The 21,561-nt window shown below is 47.7% G+C and overlaps 4 protein-coding genes across 4 annotated transcripts; 2 read left to right on the top strand and 2 right to left on the bottom strand.

Moving 5' to 3' along the window:
- The first annotated feature begins 3,091 nt into the window (after positions 1-3,091).
- On the top strand, positions 3,092-6,607 carry LOC125546054 (U-box domain-containing protein 44). The gene is made up of 3 exons (XM_048710175.2): positions 3,092-3,655; positions 4,062-4,362; positions 4,744-6,607. Exons 1-3 carry the CDS (start codon positions 3,389-3,391, stop codon positions 6,201-6,203), a joined length of 2,028 nt encoding a protein of 675 aa, XP_048566132.2. The 5' UTR covers positions 3,092-3,388; the 3' UTR covers positions 6,204-6,607.
- Positions 6,608-12,012: 5,405 nt separating this feature from the next.
- P5CR (pyrroline-5- carboxylate (P5C) reductase) lies at positions 12,013-14,691 on the top strand. The gene is made up of 7 exons (XM_048710176.2): positions 12,013-12,338; positions 12,497-12,545; positions 12,727-12,818; positions 13,316-13,388; positions 13,866-13,986; positions 14,087-14,192; positions 14,422-14,691. The coding sequence occupies exons 1-7, from the start codon at positions 12,111-12,113 to the stop codon at positions 14,608-14,610; spliced, it is 858 nt and encodes a 285-aa protein (XP_048566133.1). The 5' UTR covers positions 12,013-12,110; the 3' UTR covers positions 14,611-14,691.
- Positions 14,692-14,800: 109 nt separating this feature from the next.
- On the bottom strand, positions 14,801-17,518 carry LOC125546056 (SEC14 cytosolic factor family protein / phosphoglyceride transfer family protein). Its single transcript, XM_048710177.2, has 3 exons — positions 17,194-17,518; positions 15,833-16,097; positions 14,801-15,246 (listed from the first exon to the last, which is right to left on the bottom strand). The coding sequence occupies exons 1-3, from the start codon at positions 17,447-17,449 to the stop codon at positions 14,997-14,999; spliced, it is 771 nt and encodes a 256-aa protein (XP_048566134.1). The 5' UTR covers positions 17,450-17,518; the 3' UTR covers positions 14,801-14,996.
- Positions 17,519-20,227: 2,709 nt separating this feature from the next.
- Positions 20,228-21,347, bottom strand: LOC125546057 (putative calcium-binding protein CML10). Its single transcript, XM_048710179.2, has one exon. The coding sequence runs from the start codon at positions 21,239-21,241 to the stop codon at positions 20,666-20,668; it is 576 nt and encodes a 191-aa protein (XP_048566136.1). The 5' UTR covers positions 21,242-21,347; the 3' UTR covers positions 20,228-20,665.
- Between the last annotated feature and the right edge of the window lie 214 nt (positions 21,348-21,561).

Consider the following 21,561-nt stretch of genomic DNA (forward strand, 5'->3'; position numbering starts at 1 on the left):
TCGACGCATCTCCTAGTGCGATGTTGAATTTAGCGGCCGCCTTCCGCGTTCGCTTGTCCTCGCGATAGGCGGCTCGCTCCTGCCTCCTCTCCTCCCTCTCCGCCCTCCTCTCGGCGAAGAACTGTTGCTCGTTGATGACGTCTTGCGGGAAGTGTTGGCGCCACAGCGCCATGGCTTCCTCGTCCATCTCGGCCAGGTTGAGACGCGCTCCCGTCTCCGATTCTCACGACGATCCTCGTTGGTGATAAGTCACGGGGGAGGCGCCAACTCCTGCGCCCGCTCCCTTGTCGCCACGTCCTGAAAGTTCATGTCCCAGCGGGACCGCCGGAGGCTCCACGCCGCAGCGTCGTACACACGGGCGCCTTCCTGGGCGGTGTCGAAGGTTCCGAGGCCGAGGTGCACGTCGCCCAACCAAATCTCGGCGGAGTAGGTGCCGGACGGACGCACGCGGACGCCGCGGTAGCCAGGAGCTCCCCGGCGGCGCGGTGGCATGGTGGTGGCGTGTCGGCGGCAAGGAGAGAAAGCGGTAGAGGAAGCGACAGAGGGTGCTGCAATTTTATAAGCGCGCCGAACGCGGTGCGCCAAATCTAGCGCGCGAGCTGCTGCTTTTTTCCGCGCGCACTAGTTTCCCGCCTCTGCTGGAGCGCGTGAAAACGTCCCGCACGTGCTAAAATGCCAGTTTACCGTGCGCGCGTTTTTTTGCGCGGTTGTTGAAGATGCTCTAAGTGGTGGTTAATATCTTACATTGGGATTATAAGATGAATGCATTTGCAAGATGAATGCGATTGTACAAGCCGCTTGGCTATCCTGATGTGAAAAACGGCACAACTCTGTAATGCTTTTTCAAGGCAAGAAAAAAAAGGAATTATAGTTGACCTCCATCTGCAAAAGGAAACAACCAGATCTCCTTGACCAGGATTCACCCATACCATTGTCGAGTCTCTACGAAGTCGACAATCCTTTTTTCTCATCTAAAGGTCAAGACATCTGGAAACATATGGCTACAAATTATACCTTAAGTCGATGCTAGCAGAGAGGTAAGAGGTCCAAAACTCTAAAACAAGCTCTCCAAAACGGCAGTGGCAAAAGGCTAGGTAAGCAGTTTGATGCAAAGACAAAGCAAAACCTCAAGGTATCACACGCCAAGAAGCTAACTAAGAGCATCTCTAGCATACCACTTATAAGGCCTGCAGTTCGCGTTTGCCCTTTTGTAAGGGGCGAATTTGGCTACGGCCGAGCAGAAACCTTATATGAAACTGTAAAATTTTGAAAAAAAAATGTTTCACGTGAGAAATGAACGAGAGATATTAGAGATGATCATTTATACACACATAAAATTGGGATGATCATGCATACATACATATAGTTCATCTGCGGCGGAAAGCGCATCGGCCTACCCCAACCCTAAACTGGCCAAAATGAGGCTCACCGGTGAGCCCCGTGGGTGCGGTGGCAGCGGAGATCACCCGTCATCGGTGTCGGTGGCGAGGTCGGCGTACATGGCGTCCTGCGCTTTGGCTTCGCGGCGCCACGCCTCCTCCTTCTCCTCGAACTCGCGCGCCCTGGCGAGGCCCTACTCGAGCAGGACGTCGTTGACCTCCTCCTCCCGGCGGCGGCGCTGCGCCACCTCCTCCCTCCTCCCGCGCAGTGTGCGCGAGGATGGCAGCCTCCATGGCATCTGCCTCAGCTGGGGGGAGTAAATCCTCCGGCCTAACGAAGCCACCGCCCCGCCGCTCCGGCTCCTCCTCGAGCTCCCTCTTCACTGCGCGGAGCAACGGGAGCTCCTCTGGTTCCCTTTTCACCGTGGTGAGCAGCGTACGGGAGCTCGACCCCTCGGCAGAGCTGCCCGCGCCGGAGGACAGCCGCACCTGCCTGCAGTCGTACTCCTCCGTCTCGCGGCGGAGGAGCGACGGCGGCGGCTCTAGGCCGCGGTTCGTGTACTTCCGAACGTCTCGCTTCCTCGCGCCGTCGGCTTCAACGCAATGCTACCGCTCGGGATCGTCGCGACCGCCGGCGCGGAGGCCCGAGCTCCACATCGTGCACCACATGGTGGACTGCGGTGGCAGATTGGAGTCATCGGCGGCGAGAAATCGAGAGGGGAGAGGGGGGATTGCGGCGGCGCGGGCATAGGGTTTGGCCCCGTATACTCACCGCGAACCCGTAGTTATACTGTGCGAGGGGAGGGGGGTTTCTGGGCCACTCTAAAACATTTACGGTTCGGGGCTATACGGGCTCTAGTCTGGCCCAAAAAAGAGGCCAAACCCGTATTGTCGCCGGATTTTTAAAGTTCGTGCAGTTTTACGGAGTCTGTTAGAGATGCTCTAAGTGCCCCAGAAAAGGAAAACTATGCAAGCTCGTAAATGCCACTATCTTTGGACTTTCTGATAAGTTTTCATCTAAGGTTATGGCACACAACTAAGAAGGGGGGGGGGGGGCAGAAGGAGAAAATTACGTATAATCATCTCAAAAGACCCAATGTTTTGTGGTGAAATAGAAGGACCCGCCTATTGCTTCATCCGACATCAGAAAATGACACTAAAATTCTAATATTTCAAGCGAATCGAGTGTAGCTCAGATGGTTATATTCCTTATAATGAAAACAAAGTCACAAGGGCTGCATGAGAGGAGCGACGGTGGCGGCTCTAGGACACGGTTCGTGTACTTCCGGACATCTCGCTTCCTCGCGCCGTCGGCTTTGACGCACCGCTGCCACTCGGGATCATCGTGACCGCCGGCGCGCGGCTATAGGCCATGGCTCGTATATTTCCGGACATCTCGCTTCCTCGCGTCGTCGACTTCGACACACCGCTGCCACTCGGGATCGTCGCGACCGCTGGCACGGCGGCCCGAGCTCCACATCCCACGCCACATGGTGGACTGTGGCGGCGGATTGGAGTCACCAGCGGCAAGAATTTGAGAGGGGAGAGGAAGGAGGATTGCGGCCCCATATACTCACTCCGAACCCGTAGTTATACTGTGCGAGGGGAGGCGGTGGTTTCCGGGCCACTATAAAACACTTACGGGTCGGGGCTATACGAGGCAGCATCCTGTCGTCCGACTCGGTCGTAAACCGATTAAACACGCGATGAGCTATCCCGTCTCGCTCACTTCACTCGCTGCGCGTCGCGAAAACCGGAAAGCTGAGGCGGACAGACAGCGACCGCAGGCGCCTCCCAGCCTCGGGCTGGTCGCCTCCCCTCCCCCATAGACGACTTGACCTCTTCTTCTTCCCCCTCCCCCCCTCCTCCGCTCGCTATACCACGCCCACACCTCCTGCTGCTACGCCACAGCCGGCCGCAGAAGTCACGGCCGACCTCCGCGTCCGCACGGGTGCCAGCTATACAGTTACAGTTAGAGACAGTGCCGTTCGCTTCTTGGGTGCGCCGCGATGCCGCCGGGGGCGGGCCGCCGGGCGGCGGTGGACGTGGAGGACCTCCTGGTGCGCGTCAAGAACGGCGCCGAGCCCGAGCTCGGCGCCGTGGCGCGGGAGGTAGCCGCGCTGGCCGAGGAGGGGAGGCTCGGCGGCGACGAGGATGATGGGGTCCTGGTGCCGGCGTTGCTCGCGCGGCTCGCTGGCGCCGGGGACCCCGAGGTCAGGGTCCTCGTCATGGCCGCGCTGCGGCGCCTCGCGGGCTGCGCCGGCGGCGAGACCAAGGTGAGCGAGCGGCCTCTGTTTGGCCTCTTGTGGCCGTGCACCCTATGTGTTCGATGGTATGCTCGTGGACGGATGACCTTGAATGTCCGCTTCTTGGGGAATTTGGAGGCTGCATTTAGTGTTGTCTTGGATCATGGAAACACGGAGTGTCTTCATAGTTGAGAGCTGTAGGAATTTCGACCTGTGCCCAACCGCTCGCCGCACGGCACAGGGGCCTGTGTCTACAGCCTTGACAGGGTCATATATTTTCTGACAATAAGGATATGACTAGGAGTACTTGATTATATAAGTTTTTCATTTTGCAGAATATGATGGTTGAAGACTAGTAGTTGATCATCAGAGTACAATAAATAACGAAGCCGATCATGCTTCCCAATATGATTGTATTTTCCGCATGGCTTTGCAGGAGAGGATGGCAAGCATTGATGCGCTTTCAAGCATCGTACGCTCCTTATCTAGAGACGTCGACGAGAGAATGGAAGCAATTGTGCTGCTATTGGATTTGTCAGATATTCCACAGGTCCGGCAGAGGATTGGCAGGATCAAAGGATGCATAGTGATGCTGGTCACGCTGCGGAATGCACATGAATCAGGCACCTATGATGACGCAGAGAAGTTGCTGCACATTTTGTCTTGCAACCCACAAAATGTGCTGCTCATGGCAGAGGCTGGCTATTTTCGACCATTGATACATTACCTGAAAGAAGGTATTTTAATTATTCTACACTCTGCATCACACGGCCATTTTTTTATAAGCACACTGCCATGTTCTAGCATATGTAAGTGTGAGTTATACTGGCATTCTTCAAAATCAGGGGGTTATGAGCTTCACCCTTCCTATTTGATTAACCAATTAAGAGCTTCTCAAAATGCACATGTGAGATCCAAGCCATAAAATTGAAGACGAGGTCATGTAAAACCATGAAAAATAATGCCATGAGTAATAATAGAGTGCAACCCAGAACTGTGAGAAGAAACAGGACAAGACTTCGAAATTAATCTGATTAGTTGAATCCCCCCTTACTTCAGCGCAGCTGTGTGTCATCTAGCTACAATGATGTTTTAAGGTTTATTTTCTGATTTTACAGGTTCAGATATGAACAAGATCCTCATGGCAACCGCTATTTCTAAGATGTTCCTCTCTGAACAGATGAAATCCTCCCTTGGAGAAGATGGAGCAGTCGAGCCCCTTGTGGAGATGTTTAAATCTGGAAACCATGAAGCCAAGCACTCAGCCCTAGCCGCCTTGCGTAATCTCTCTAGCTCTCTGCAAAACGCAGAACTTTTGATAAATTGTGGCATAACTGGATCACTGCTTCAACTCCTTTGCTCGGTCACGTCAGTGCTCATGACCCTTAGAGAGCCAGCGGCAGCTATACTCTCAACTATAGCACAATCTGATCGTATCCTCCTACATAGGGATGCAGCTCCTCAGATGCTCTCACTTCTTAACTTATCGTGTCCAGTAATTCAGCTTCATCTTTTAAGGGCCCTCAATAGTATTTGTGGGCACACAAACGCTAAGAGGGCTAGAGCTAAAATTAGACAAAATGGTGGAGTGCAGCTCCTCCTGCCATTCCTTAGAGAAAAGAATGTTGGCATCAAAGTTGCTGCTTTGAATTTAATGTTCCATCTATCAAAAGATGCTTCACAAGAATTGGCCGAACAGATCAGGGAGACCCATCTTGATATCTTAGTGAAGATTATTGCTTCTCCTACACCTGGGATTGCCGAAAAGGCTGCAGCTGTTGGTGTCCTAAGTAACCTCCCGGTGGCAGATAAGAATATCACAAAGTTTCTCACACAAGCAAACTTGCTTCCAGTTTTGATCTCCTTATTGGAGGCAAACATCTCAGCATCTCCGTCGCCACAAAAAATGTGGTTACTTGAGGGCATTGCTGGTGTGTTAACCAGGTTCACCGTTTCTTGGGATAAGAAACTACAAAGCTTAGCAGTTGGACATGGGGTAGTTCCTTGGCTCGTCAAGCTGCTTTCAGAAGGATCAGTAAAGGCAAAGTCTAAGTCAGCGACATCCTTGGCTCGACTGTCACAGAATTCAGTAGCATTACGCAAGGCAAAATCTCCAAGGTGGCTTTGTGTTCCCCCATCAGCTGAATCTTACTGCATAGTTCATGATTACCAGTGCACTGTCAAAAGTACTTTCTGCTTGGCAAAAGCTGGTGCTGTCAACCCACTGGTCCAAATACTAGAAGGCGAAGAGCGAGAAGCAGATGGATCTGTGCTGGAAGCGCTGGCTACCCTCGTGCAGGACGAGATCTGGGAGAACGGGAGCAGGGTGATAGAGAAAGCATCGGGTGTCCACGCTCTGCTGAGAGTCGCTGAAGCAGGCGAGTTGACCTCCCAGGACAAGGCGATATGGATACTGGAGAGGATCTTCCGTCTCGAAGAGCACAGAGAGCAGTACGACGGGATCGCGCAGGCTCTGCTCATCGATCTCGCTCAGAAAGGCGACCCTGTCCTGAAACCGATGATTGGCAGGATCCTTGCTCACCTTCAGCTGCTGCAAACGCAGTCCAGCTACTTTTAAGCATAGCCGTTGTGCAGTGATGCTGGTTGAATGACCTGGGCAACCACCGGTGCCCCTTGAAGGATGCCTGATACATATACTTGACAGGATGTTTGAAGTGCAACATCTCCTTTGTCAAGCAAGATGTTTATCGATCTCCCGAATTATCTCTAAAGGGAGATTTTGTTATTGCAGTAATGTCAATGGCTGTTCTGTATTTTCCTGCTCATTTTTGGTTAGTTAAAGGAGTGTGTTACTCCGATGAGAGAAAGATGCAAGTTTTATAGCTTAGGTTAATTATATGTTCAGCGAGAGATACTTCATTGATATGTAGATATATACATGCAACCATTGTTTTGTACAGCACATTTGTTCGACTCCCAGTGATTGTAAATTGAGCTACTAAGAATCCATGATTGCAGACAGCCGCTCGGGCAGCGCAAGTTGCTTGACTTTTTTTTTTCATTCGATAATGCTAATTGGCGAATGTTCGCTGGGAAGGAACTCCCAGCGAACGCCCTTGCAGCCGTTTCATCTAAGTAATTGCCACCCCCCAGGTTCCAGATCTTCTAGTTGAAACATCTCCTGTATCTAGGAGAGACCTGTGGACGAGGGATTGCGTGCAGATTTTATTTTTTGGACTGCAATAGCCAGCGAACGTTTGCTGGCCAGGATGACATTTGTGAATGACGCGGTTCGTAGTTTAGTGTTTTGGGGTCGCATTTTTGTCTTAAAGCATGATATTTTGTTGATTATAGTGTATTTTTCATCTGAAAACTGCCACCATCAGATCTTGATCCTGTGGCTATGAGAGGCGGCTATGAGAGGCTTCGCTGGGGATTTCCTCCGGAGGAACGGTCGCCAGATAACATTTCCAAAAAAATTTCCCTCCGAGGACTTGCCAATGTACGATCACCAATGACTATTAAGGACTTCCGATCTCTTGGATCTGTTAGAAATAGTTTAAACCTGCTATTGTAATCTCATCTGTATCTATCTCTACTCTCTCCTTCTCTCGTATTCATCCTGGTCTCCTGTACGACAGTTGTATCCTAGCGATCGACTGCTTCTTGTACCTTACGGCATATTACGCCCAGATCAATAAATACCCACGCGGCTCTCCTCCTGGAGAGTAGGAACGCGAGCCTATTCTCTTGCCGATCTAGCTACCAGAAGCAATCCCCATCACCATGTCTTCCAGCTCGGCCCCGATCGTCCTCAACCTTGGACCTCCGCCGGCCGAAAAGCTCACCAAGGGGAACTACCTCTTGTGGAAGGCCCAGGTCATGCCCGGCCTGCGAGGAGCGAAGGTCACAGGGCTTCTGGATGGAACTGACGCAGCGCCCCCGGCCACGGTGGAGCAGCAGAAGTCGGACAAGACCATGAAAGTGGTACCCAATCCACTTTATGGGCCATGGCTATCAAAGGACCAGCAGGTCCTCAGCTACTTGATGAACTCCCTCTCCAAAGAAGTCCTGGCGCAGTTCGTCGGTAAGGAAAACACCTATTATTTGTGGACCGGGATTACTACTCTGTTTGAATCGCAGTCTCAATCCCACATCACGAACTTGAGGATCGCCATCACCACGACGAAGAAAGGCACCATGTCCAGTAGCGCCTACATCTCCAAGATGAAGAGCTTCGGGGATGAACTTGCGGCGGCAGGGCGTCCGGTCTCCGATCCAGAGATGGTGGACTACGTACTCGCTGTATTAGATCGTGACTACGACCCTGTAGTGGCGGCCATTGGCGCTGTCAAGACCTCCATCAACGTTGACGAGCTCTTCACTCAGATCGCTGCTTTCGACCAGCGCATGGAGATGCTGGGAGATGGAGGTGAGGCCGGCTTCAACACCTTGGCCAATCTGGCATACAGGGGCCGTGGCCAGTACAGGCCCAGGGGTCGTGCTCGCGGAACCAGGGGGCGCGGGCGAGGAAGGCACTCTCCGTCCGCCCCAAACAACAGCAACAGGGGGGCTCGAGGTGGGCGTCCCCAACAACAACAACAGCAGCGCCCAACGCACCGGGACTATCCCGAGTGCCAAATCTGTCTCAAGCATCATTGAGGAGGTGCTCGTGCATGCTGGGATCGATACGAAGATGATGAGTATGAGGAGAAGGAGGCAAATGCCGTAACCGACTCCTATGGCATTGATACAAACTGGTACGCAGATACCGGAGCAACAAATCACATCACGGGTGAGCTCGACAATGCCTCTCCACCCCAAAGTGGAGCACCTGCATTGCCCCTCTCGAGGCCAAAACTAGTGCTTCTTTCAAAGTTCTTGAGGTGGCGATAGAACTAGGTTTTCACCGAGTTGCAATTTTTTAGACCAAAGACATCATAGTGTCGGCCGAAGCTAGGCAACAAGGTACATGGGAGTCTAGCTGCGGATATCATCTCTACAAAAATAGCTCGCACAAAAGCAAAGACTAACTACAAATACAAGGAGCTAATAAACAAGCTATCTTTGGTGTGGTATGTGCGTGGGGGTGGAGGGTGTGCTACTGCAGCGTGTAGATCTCTAAGGCGCCCCATAAGAGACTGCATTGCTGCATGATTTCGTTTGGCCAAAATTTTGAAGATAATATTAGTATGGTGCTTAGGTAGTTCAATTATACAATTTTTCATAACATTCCACAAGCACAATAAGCAGCCGCAAAAGGAAATTAATTGATGTGAATGGACTATTCAACAAGTTACTCATAGAAAGCAAAGAAATATAACAAGTTTCTAGGGTTGCAAGTGCACCCAAAAATCTCACAGAAACTAGACGGACTTAGCTGGGACGCGTTAGGAAAAAAACGTGGTTAGCATTCTCAAGCAAGTCGCAAGACACATCACCCATCCGACGGTGCATCCTGTTTTAAGAATCTGATAGTTGGACCATTGGATGGCAACCAGCCCTTGGTAAGATGCAAAACGAAAATCGTTGGCTTGGGAGAGAGTTGGCATTTCCAATTCTTCTTAAGGCCTTGTTCGATTAATCATCTCTCCAAGAAGATTGAAGATAACTGTAGGGGATTGAGGGGGATTTTGCCTTTTAGGGGATTTAATCCCCATCAATCCCCTCCAACCGAACAAGCCATAAAGATGGAGTCTAGAAGGGATGGAGTCTAGAAGGCCAACGTATGTCGTTTGGGATAGTTTGCTGTGCATGGAGTTGGAAGAGTAAGAATCAAACGGCTCAGGAGACCAAGGGATGGAGTATAGAAGATCAATTATGTTGAGTTTCATTGGGACGTATCTTCTTGATCGAAGGACGGGCAAAAGTTCAGTATGACACCAAAATTGCAGGGTAATCATGCATAGCGAACGTGGACGGGAAATGATCCTTGAGAGTGGTGTCACCCAGCCACCGATCCATCCAAAAACAGGTAGTCACCCATCGCCCATGGAATGGTTTGACCCCATGATAAAGTAGTGTTTAATATGATGTTAGCTACTCCCTTCGTCCGGAATTATTTGTCACGGAATTGAATAAAAATAGATGTATCCAGAACTAAAATACGTTTAGATACATTCATTTCTCAAGTATTTTCGAACGGAGAAAGTACATTATAACTGAGAGTTGCCCTACCTTGAGGAAGAGAAAATGTCTTAAGCACACATATACTTAGCAAGCATGATTGATTTTCATAAGCAATCTTGACCAGAATAAAGTTTCCCATCTAGCCATGAGAGATATATTCATTAATTTAGAATTGATCACCCCTAGACCCCCGCGGTCTTTAAGGCGAAAACATTTTGACCAATTAATGAGGTGATAATTCCTTTTAGGTTCACTCCTCCAAGGAAGCATTCCCATCTTTATTGAATTCCCTATGGTACCAGAACCATCATGAAGGATAACAAATCCATCATGTAAAGAGGAGGGCTTGAGAGGCAAGCATTAGTAAAGTAGACGCAAAGTATTTGCTCCCAAGCACAGTTGAACTTGGATGGACAGTAAATTCAAAAAAAATGGTAAAATAATTCAAACAAAACTGACTTTTTTGTGGCAAGCATTAATGAATGTTTAGAGCACTTGCAAAGTTTCATCATGAAATGGCACTCGTGGAAATCGTGGTATGAAAAAAAATCAATGCTTTAAATATGCTAATTTTTAAAGCATTGATTTTGTTTTTTGCCAGGACTTCCATGAATGTTGTTCTATGATGAAATTTTACAGGCAGTCAACACATTCATCAATGTATGCCAACTTTTTTTTATTTTCTAAAACCTTTTACCATTATTTTCAAATTACTGTTCACAGTAGGTGCTTATGTGCTGCAGTGCACAAGAGCACTTTACTACTCCCTCCGTTTACTTTTATAAAACGTTTCAGACAGCTGACATCGAATTGTTTTGAGTGATATCTGATTTGTCTACATCGTCTTATGTGAAGAGTAGTAAAGTCAAGTTTTCCGCGTGAAGATTAGACAGTCTAGAGCATATATACCACTCCGTCCATCCCTAGTTAGTAATTACTTATCTTAGATTTGTCAATACGGATATATCTAGATAAATTTAAGACAAATAAATTGGGACAGAGGCAATATGTACAAAATTATGTGTATAGTTGTGTGTACCGCTAATCGAGCGGCTAGATGTGTTTGTTCAGATATATGTGTATCGTTCTCTCGCCAGTGCCCGCCGTCACGGGCTTTCTTTGTCGCCGTCCTCTGGCGGCTCCCCTCTGCTGATGACCTCGGTCGTCGGTGGTGAGGGGTGTCGCCGGATCCACGTGTGTGGGTAGTTTTCGGCCAAAGTAGCTTAGTTTTTAGGTTGTTCATCGTCTTGGCTTCGGCGGCGGCGATGACGGTGCTGAATAAAGTTTTCTCAAATCCTACTCCGACGAGGTGATCGGTCCTATGGTTGGAGATGGATTTGGAATCAAGTTTGTTCAAATAAGGATGGTGCGGCGGCGGCATCCTCGTGGTGGACATGTGTCCTCGGGCCTCGCCATCACGACAGCATTTGCTCCAATGCCGGCGCGGAGTTTGGGAGGTAGTCTAGGAGCGGATGCAGATTGTGGGTCTACATCGGCGGCATCTGGAAGATGGTGGATCTCATGCTGAGTTCATGGTATGTGGATGGCAGGTATGATTTCCTCCTCCGACGTCTTAGTCATGTGGGGGTGTCAGATCTGGAGTTGGATGGCGTGTCTGGGGTGTTGCCTCAGTCTGATTCGTTCGACGGTAATGGTTTCACCTTTGGCGAGCCACCTTGGAGGTCCGCAAAACTGCTTATCAGTGATGGAGCTGTGTCGAGCTCGAGTGGAAAGGTGATCCGTCATTTTTTTTTGTTTGGTGGCCGCTGTGGTGGTGCCAAAGGCAGATGATGAGCGTTGGTGTCAAGCTCAGAAGTTTTCTTGGGTCTTGTTTGCACTCTTACTTCTTAACCGGTGTTCCTTCGTGGAAAGGCTTGTGTTCTGCTATTTTTTTGATTTTTTTTACGGTTGATTATTTTATTGGTTTTGCCAGGTTTGTATGTACATGGTTTGTACTATAATAATCCTTATAATATATATAGATGGATGAGCACATATTATCATAAAAAATGCAAAAAAGAAGATATGTTTGCTCTGCATAGATTTTGTGGCATGCAACGTTGCAAGGCTGAGCCGCTCAGGTGTCCATCCAAACAAACAAAAAACAAACAAACACACCAAACAGTCCAGATATTTCGTTGACAAAATGATGGCGGGTCAGCATCCAAAGTTCCAAACGGCGGCAGCGGAAAGCGGCACCACGTCCGGCCGCTTCGTGTCGCCCCGCGCTTCGCTCCGTATCCAAAGCCACGGACCCGTCCGAGGCCGACGAAGAAAGCGCAAAAGCCCAGCGTTCCACCCGAGTCCTCCGTCAGACCCGTGTGCCTGCCAACAACAACCTCCCTCCCAACACAGCCTCCAGCCGCCGCGCCCTCCCTCCCCCCCAATCCTCGCAATGGCGGCGGCGCCCCCCCAGCCCGCCGCGCCCGCCCCCGCGAGCGGCGGCGACGCGTTCCGCCTGGGCTTCATCGGCGCGGGGAACCTGGCCGAGAGCATCGCGCGCGGCGTCGCGGCGTCGGGCGTCCTCCCGGCCTCCGCCGTCCGCACCGCGCCCCACCGCCGCCCCGAGCGCGGCGCCGCCTTCGCCTCCCTCGGCGCCACCATCCTCGCATCCAACGCCCAGGTCCATCTCCTGCTCCTCCCCCATCTGCTTGACCTCGCCTTCCCCCCTCCCCCTGTACTCGAAGCAGCCAAGCATCTCTGTCTGTCTGTCTGTCACGTGTTCATGCTTGAAAGCCACTCCGTGTCTCACGTGATGATTTTTTTTCCTTCTCGTCTCAGGTTGTCGACGACAGCGATGTGATCGTCATCTCCGTCAAGCCCCAGATTGGTAAGTGTGCTCACTAGTATTTTCATCAGCCCCTGAAGGCAATCAATCAATCACCGATGCTCTCCGGACATGGCATTTGCCAGTTACTCAAAGACTGAAAGCAACCACTGATGCCTCATATTTAACAATTTGGGCTTTTACTTCTGTGCGCTCATGAGATTACCGACATATGAAATTGCAGTCAAGCAGGTTCTGGTTGAGCTCAAGCCCTTGCTGTCTGAAGAAAAGCTTCTGGTCTCCATTGCTGCGGGCATCAAGATGAAAGATTTGCAGGTCAGTCAGTGTGCATTCAGGGTTTACTCAGCTTTCCTTTCTTAACTGGTGATTCAGGGTATTCACTGCATGATATAATTTCTAGCTATATTCCAATCGTGAAGAAGCCAACTGATGCCATGTTTCTGTATATGGGTTGAGCTGGACAAGAAACATCTCGCTTCACGCGAGCTCCTTTTTTCCCCCTGTCTTTAGATTTATTTGCAGTATTAAATCCTGATCTCAGATTGCAATTTTTTAAGTACAACTTACCAAGCTGATACTCCATGTATATAGTTTGCGGAGCTATGACTAGATTTGTAAAGTTCACCTTACCATGTACTCCATTTTCCAAAATAAATGCAGTTACCACGACTAGACGTTTGTAAAATTACCCTCCATAGAAGTACCAAAGTTGAGCCATGCACTATTTTGCCTAAGAATAAGACTACCACTTGAGTTACTTAACATAGTATGACTGTTTTTGTCTTATGGTTTTTTTGCTCTTTTAATCCCAGGATTGGTCTGGTCAGCGCAGAATTATTAGAGTAATGCCAAACACTCCCTCTGCTGTCGGACAAGCAGCATCAGGTAAACATATGCAGATCTGTCTTCTGTAAACTTACTTCCTGTCTTGTAATCTATCAACTACACACATAATGCTGATATCGTGAAGCTATCAGTTGACCAGAATTGTGTGGTGATCTCCCATTAGTGATACCTTGAGAAAAAAGTGAACTCTAATTTCTTTTCTATTTCTAGTGTCTCTAATGAAATAACAAGGTTTACCTAACTGAAATGTCAAGGATTTTACTTTTAGAATCTTCAAAAGTCGGTCTGCTTTATTGATTCATTATTATCTACATATGTAAATTTGAAATTTGAAACGTGCAACACATTATCTACTTTTGTTTTTCCAGTAAAATGGCTACCATTCTGTGATGTTATGAATCTCTATTATTGGTAGAAATTTTATTGCCGGTGGAATTACTAAATGGAGGTAGTATCACTAGAAACATGCCATTTTTTACACATATGTTTCTTGCTGATGTTGTTTCATGTACTTAGTGATGTGTCTGGGAGAGACGGCTACCGAGAATGATGAAAACTGTGTCAGAAGCTTATTTAGTGCCATTGGAAAAGTTTGGACAGCTGAAGAAAAATATTTTGATGCGGTTACTGGCTTGAGGTATGTGACATATTCTATATGAAACTTTAAGGAAGCAATGCCAAGAGTAGGCCATGATTGGCTCAAGAATTAACATGCATTTCCATATATTTGAATACAGTGGTAGTGGTCCGGCCTACATTTTCTTGGCAATAGAGGCCATGGCTGATGGTGGAGTTGCTGCTGGGCTTCCTCGGGATCTTGCTCTTGGTCTTGCAGCTCAGACAGTACGTATCCATTCCATATTCTGTTATTTTACATAGTCCTTTGGACATTATCTTGCATAATTATTAAACTGGGATGTGTATAGTTCCTTTGCGCATTATGATTAATTGCATTTTACCATATCAACAATTATGATGTTCTGATCTCAACTTTGCAGTATCCTGTTTTTGTCATTTGTTGATCTTCTACATTTTCTCATTACCTCTTTTTGTCATATGATCTGTTGTTTAGGTGCTAGGTGCTGCAACCATGGTTAGCGAGACGGGTAAACATCCAGGGCAGCTGAAGGATCAGGTCACTTCCCCTGCAGGAACTACCATAGCTGGTGTTCATGAGCTCGAGAAGGGTTCGTTTCGTGGCACACTGATAAATGCCGTTGTTGCTGCCACAACAAGATGCCGAGAGCTCTCGAAAAATTAGTCCTCTTATAATCTTGGTAGCCATTGTTAGTTTTGCTACAATTCCAGAATAAAATGGTGGACATGATTTATGAGATCTTAATCTCAGACTCCGAACAAGTTATCGATAAATTTTCCTGGTCTAGCTGTGTGATGTTACAAACCTGTGCTTGCATACACAGAAACCAAGTGCTCATCTGACACTCAAGACAACATTAAATCACATCATTTTTGTATGCTCAATCTGTCATCCATTTGGTATTGTCTCTACAAATATGTCATACACGCCCACAATTCGAGACACTACCTTATTATGAACAAAGTTTCCATTACAATCCGGTGTGCATCACCATTTGCTATGACATATATATACAGAGAACTTACAAAGCCTTCAACAGCACCAAAATGTCACATGTAATTGCGAGAATGCCAACGATCTTCCGGAGACCATTTGTCTTCATACCTACCAAGCGAGTACCCCGCAGCAGGTATATCAGCGAGATGCAGGGGATCAGGTTCTATACCATAGTCTGTCAATGGTCGGTGCTCAAGGATCTTGTCATGTTCAGTAACAAAATCTGGAATCTCAACTTCACCCTTTTTGATGTCCCCCCATAGATACTCCAGCCGACTAACATACTTGATTTTCCAATACAACCTGCAATAGACAACCAATATGAGTGAGGAAGTATATACTGAAAGGTGACTGCAGTGTGGCTGCACTAGGAGTGAGCAGTCTTCTACTACCTCCGTACCAAAATATAAGACGTTTTGCTACCAAAATGTCTTAGCATACCAAAACATCTAATATTTTGGTACGGAGGTAATAGTTCTGAGTAAGCAAACTCAGATGATATGAGTTCAACATAAATGGTGTAAAGCAGCAGTATTGTATCTTCCCATCAATACAATATCTAGTCAAGTACACAAGACTGAACAGTAACAAATCAAGAAATGGATGAGTTGATGGTCTCTGCAATTTGTCTATCACAAGTATAGATTACTTCTTATGATTCAGGAACGGCACAACACAACCCTGGAAACCTATTCGGCAAAATTATTCACAAACCAGAGAAGGTAAACAAAAACCATAATGCTTGTATACAATTATTTACTAGTTTCCTTATGTTGTTGGAAGCAAGCTCCTTGTGAAATGGTATGCAAGTTTTCTGGCTATCATTGTAAAACAACTCCACATATTTGAGCATTTTTAATGATCAAGAAATGCATGAGAGAAAACTGACCCTCCGCTTAAGAAGAGCCTGCCTAGCGTGGCCATGGCGAGCCAGGAATAAAGCCCAGGATGAAGGAAGTAGAATATTTGCAGCCTTTCCTTGTATTCAGCTGGAAGTTCTTCATAAATCCCCCTCAAGATTGTCATTCCAGGATTGTTATCATCTGATTGTACAGTGGTGTGTACGTACAAGATGCAGAATGGACCCTCTGGCAACTCGGTGCGGAGCTTGTGAAACACATACCTCTTCAGACGTCCACCATCTATAACAGGAGCTGGAATACCAAAAGAAAATGCCATGTGAGTGTTACAGGGAGTGGCAGGAACTAATATAACATTAGCGGCAGAGCTTGTAGTATTGGAACATCAAGTGTGTAGTAGAAGTTGTGAAGCTCCCTTGGTAGCTATATTTGTCAAATGGTGATCGTGTCTGTGAGCTGATTTTGGGAAACAATGCTAACTGTCGACTGAATCAATTATCCAATGGGAAGTTAGGCCAATATGACATGGAAAGGATCCATCCACTACTAGAAAATAAGCTACATACAAACTGGTATGCTAGTTTCCTTATAAAATGGTATGCTCGAGTTTGCCAACTGATTTTTAAGAAATAATACTAGCTCCATCCCAAATTATTTGTCGCAGAAATGGATGTAAACAAATACGTCTACATACATCCATTTCTGAGACAAGTAATTTAGGACGGAGGGAAACTAATTTGCAGTACTGAATCTGTTATCAAACCTGATACTACACCACTAGCAAAGAAGCCACATACATAGCAGATTACCAACGAAATGAACACTCATGAAACGTGCATCTCTATCATCCAGAATTTTTCAATTTTGACAATTAATCACAATAGAATGGCTAATTGCTGAGACATAGATATGCTTTAATCCTAGGTGCAGCATGCATTTTCTACTAACCGCAACGGCTTCACTGATTAATGATTCGCATCAAACCTTAACGCACACCAGCAGTCTGCCAACTGATTTTGAGAAATAATACTAATTTGCAGTATTGAATCTATTACCAAACCAGAAACTAGATCAACAGGGGATGGTACCACTAGCAAAGAAGCCACATACACAGCAGATTACTATCGAAATGAACGTGCATCTCCAACATCCAGATTTTTTCAATTTTGAAAACCAATCATAATAGAATGGCTAATTGCTGATATGCTGAAATCCTCAGTGTAGCATGCATTTTCTACTCTATACCTACTCGAGAATGCAGAGCTAACAGCAAAGAATTCGTCGAATGACTCGCACCAAACCCTAGACGCGCACCAGCAATCCCCAAATACCACCCGATAAATCCCAGGATGAGGAGAGGACGGAAAGTAAAGGGAGGTGTTTGGCGCACCGGGGAAGAACTTGCCGACGACCCGGACGACGGGCCGGCCGGATCTGTCCGCGCCCTGCACGCGGACGACCTGGAGCTCCTCGAGGTCGGAGAAGTCGTCGCCGAGGTCGGGGACGCAGTCGTGCCACTCCTCGCGGTCGGCGGGGGAGGTGAGGAGCGCCGCGCCGGCGTCCACCGCGAAGTCGGACCCTATCACCATCACGGAGAAGTCGCTCCCGCCGCCGCCGCTGCCGCCCGAGCCCGATGCGCGCGCCATGGCCGCCACTCCTGCTTCAGAGTCCCGAGAGCCCAGTTCGGCATGTGGTGCGGTGCGGTATGTGTCCACGCCGGCAACACACCACTAGCCCACAGAAATTTTATGGGCTGGCTTAGGCCCATGTAATATTACGAAATCCCCCCTTGGTATATGTATGTGTATGTTTGTCTTTGTCTCAGGAAAAAAAAAGTGAATGTTGATCTGAAAAACAAAAATGAAGACCAAATAATAATTAACAAGTACTCCTTCGTGAGCCCTCCCAAGGGTCATCTGGGTTGGGTTAGGAGTGTAACACTTGTCGCGCTCTCAGTCGCCGCCACATGTCGCGCTGTAGTCAATCCCTTTGGACTTTGTTCTTTTATTTTTCTCTACACATTTTCAGCTTTTATATTTTTTTTGTTTTTATGGCTTCTTGGCTTTCCCAAGCTTTTGGGGAAAAAATATCAAAATTTGCTTTTTTGCGTGGCAAAATGTGGTGGTTTTTTTCTGCAAGCGGCACACATTTACTTCTCGTGAAGGCAACGATTTGCTTGCACTCGCAAAAGTACAAAAATATGTTTTCTTTTTTTTCTTCCACCAGAGGTAAGAATTTACTTCTCATGGAGACACATATTTGCTTCCCGAAGAGCCATGGTTGTGCCTCTGAGAAAAGGAAAATAAAAGTGTTTTTTTTCGCGAGAGGCACGGACTTACTCCTTGTGGAGGCACGGATTTGCTTCCGCGCACGACTGTGCTTCTCAGAAAAGGAAAAAAAAGTTTTCCGTCGTGCCTCTCGGAAAGAAAAAAATGCGCTTCCTAATCGGGTTTTTTCGTATGGATATTTTTCATGAAAAGAAAAGTTCATCGAAACCTATCAACATGTGATATAATTTTGAATATCTCGTCGTGAGGAATTCAATGGTCAAAACGATTCGAGATTTGAAGATGCGGTTTGACAGATAAAACATTTTGAATAAACGAATATATGAAAAAAGGAAAATTCGAAGATTGCGACAAGTGATACGCATGCAATGTATACTTGCCATAATCTGAGAAGGTGGGAGTGATCTTTACAATACTTCTTAATTAGTGATTTCAAAAAAAAATGTATGTGTATGTTGCACTCCCATAGGCGGTAGCAATTCTCACTGATTGCGAGCAATAGACGAGCACGCTTTTGGCCGGCCCAAATCGGGTGCCATAGAGAGAGGCTTCTAGGCACTATATTCTTTATTTTTGTGTGTTCCTGTGCTGGTTTTAATTTTTGGATTTTAGATTTTCTTTGTTTCTTTACCAGTTGTGTTTGGTTCTCTTTTATATTAATTTTCCTTTATTTATATGTTTAATATATTTTAATGAATACATCACATTTTTTATACACATTGAACAATTTTAAATACATGTTTAAAAAAATTCAAATACGTGGTAACTTTTTTCAAAGATACGTCGAATATTATTTCAATTACATGATTTTTAAACTACAAGAACATTTATCGAAATTTCTTAAAAAATCAACGAACATTTTTTTTTGAAAATTTCACAAACAACTTTTTGAATGGTGCAAAACATTTTTCTGAACTAAATGAATATTTTTTGAATGGTAAACAACATTATCTTAAACCACGTGAACACTTTACATTGCATGGACTTTTTTAGAATGGTAGAATTTTTTTTAAAGTATGTAAACATTTTTAACATTGTTTGAATAATGTCGGGAGCAATTTTTTGGAAGGTGTAGACATACTTTAAGGGGCATGCTCAGCCGGCTTGTGAGCTGTTAGATTTGACGCATCGAGAGGTTGATTGTCACCCAGTGGCGAAGCTAGATACAGGCTACGCCTGGGGTGTGCTATGTTGAGTGATAAACTTTGATAATTTTCTATACTTTGTATGATGGAATTAGAAGGAAAGTTGTTACTAGGCGTGGGGCTATAACCCTAACTGCGCCAGACCTGTCTCCGCCACAGTCACCACCGTCGACCACCGCAACATGCCAACATAGGTTTTGTTGTGGGGTTTTTTTGTAGAACAGATATCTTGTTGAAGAATTTATTTACAACATATATATTCTTGCTTTTTTTTGCAACTGACGTTTTGTTGCAGACATTTTTAGCTTTATTTTGCAAAAGCCGTCTTGCTGTAGATTTTTTTTTGCAACAACCATCTTGTTGCATTTTGTTTTTAGAATTTTTATGCAACAACCGTTTTATTGCAGATTTTTTGGTAACATAGATCTTGTTGCAAGATTGTTTTTACAAAACGATGCCGTGTCACAACAGAGTATTCGTTCGCCATCGAGATTTGCAATAGCATTGTCGTTACAGAAACAAGTGTCTGCGCCTTCATGCTGCGCAACGGCGATTCTATGTGTAAGCTGTGGGGTCAGCCGACCCCACAGCTTTTTTGAAAACTAGACTAGATTTACTGTTCATCCTAAAGAAAAATGTCTAAAAAAAATCATTGACCCCACAGACTTATGAGGCTAGAGACGCCACTGATGCTGCGGGAGCAGCTGCTGCAGCGCCAGACCTCGGGGTCGGCACACGGGCGTTGTGGGGTACGAGGCGAGAATGGAGGGTGATGGCACGAGGAGATCCCGGTAAGTGGCGCAAAGGGAAAGAAGTTCGGTAAGGTCAGCTGGCGGCTTGCAATCAATGATATCAGCTCAGAGCAAGTACAATAATGGGCTTTTATAGCTCGCCTACATGGTACTTTTGTCTATATGAAGGAGGGAGACATGAAAAATTGGCGGGAGTGGACTCTTATGTAAGAGAGCATATGAGAGTGGACTCTTAGTGCTTGGTGAATGCTAGGTATTTTTTTAGAAGATTGGTAGTGTTTATATGCACATTAGCCTGATCCCATGGATCGATCAGCCAGAAATAGCGACCACTATCAAGCGACACGCGCTTCGAGCTAAACAAATGAGCATCCTAATCGTAAGCCCTACTCTCATGTACACAAATATTACATCACTAAACATCTTCCTTTGTTTCCTGAATCTCCTTGATCACCACACTGTCATGTAGGTGCGACGAGCTTCACTGCTAATCACCCTCACCAGTCACCACTGTGGCACTGTTTTCCGAGCCTGGACGGCCGGCCAACGCGAGAGCTTGGGAGCACGCCCAAGCTTCAAGCGTCGCCGGTTCCACATTAATCTTCAATTGGACCTTCGCAATTTCTCGATCCGTCGCGGTACCACCCTGGCCAATGGGTTCCAATTGGGCGGACGGATCAGGCCATCTTGGCGGCGAAGCCGGCGGCCATCATGACCTTGAACTCGTCGAAGGAGATGAGGCCGTCGCCGTTCTTGTCGACGCCCTCGATCATGCGCCGGCACTGCTGCACCGTGGCCTTCTCGCCGAGGCCGTGGAGCACGCGCGCCAGCTCCGCGGCCGAGATGTCGCCGCTGCCGTCCGCGTCGAACACCTTGAAGGCGAGCCGCAGGTCCTCCTCGTCGTCGCCGGGCGCCGTGGCGTTGAGCGCCGCGAACTCCTCCAGGCTGATGAAGCCGTCGCCGTCCGCGTCCGCCTCAGCCATCATGCGGGTCAGCTCGTCCTCGGTGGCCGCGTGGCCCAGGCTCTCGAAGAGGGCGGCCAGCTCCGGCCGCGAGATCCGGCCGTCGCCGTTGGCGTCGAACTTGCGGAAGACCCGCTCCATCTCCTCCTCCGGCGACCGCGCCGGGGACCCGATGGCCTGCCGGCTCTCCTCCTGCTGCTCCTCCCGGGGAGGAGTCGTCGGCGGCGACGCGGAGCGCGACTTGGAGGAGGAGCGGCGGCGGAACAGGGCCGGCATCTTCATCTTGCCCATCGCCGTCGACGTCTACTTAGCGGCGCTAGCAACGAGGAAACTCTTCTTGGCTTTGGTTCGATCGATGGCGTGCTCTGCGGTGGTTGCAGGTTGGTTCCAGAGGGAGACGTGGTGTATTTATAGACAGAGGAGGAGGAGCCACCATTGGAGGGAGGAAGGAGCGGAGGAAGGTGCGCGTGGTCTCTGACGGTGGGCCCGTTGTGGACAGTGAGAGGGGAGGCCGGGTCCCGCACACGTCGTTTACATCGCGGATTACCGGATTACGCCAACGGCCGTGATGGCCGTGTCCGCGACTCATCCCCTTCTTGTGTTGTGGAATT

Source organism: Triticum urartu, chromosome 3A (assembly GCF_056163025.1).
Source record: "Triticum urartu cultivar PI428250 chromosome 3A, HENAU_Tu73, whole genome shotgun sequence".
NCBI lineage: Eukaryota > Viridiplantae > Streptophyta > Magnoliopsida > Poales > Poaceae > Triticum > Triticum urartu.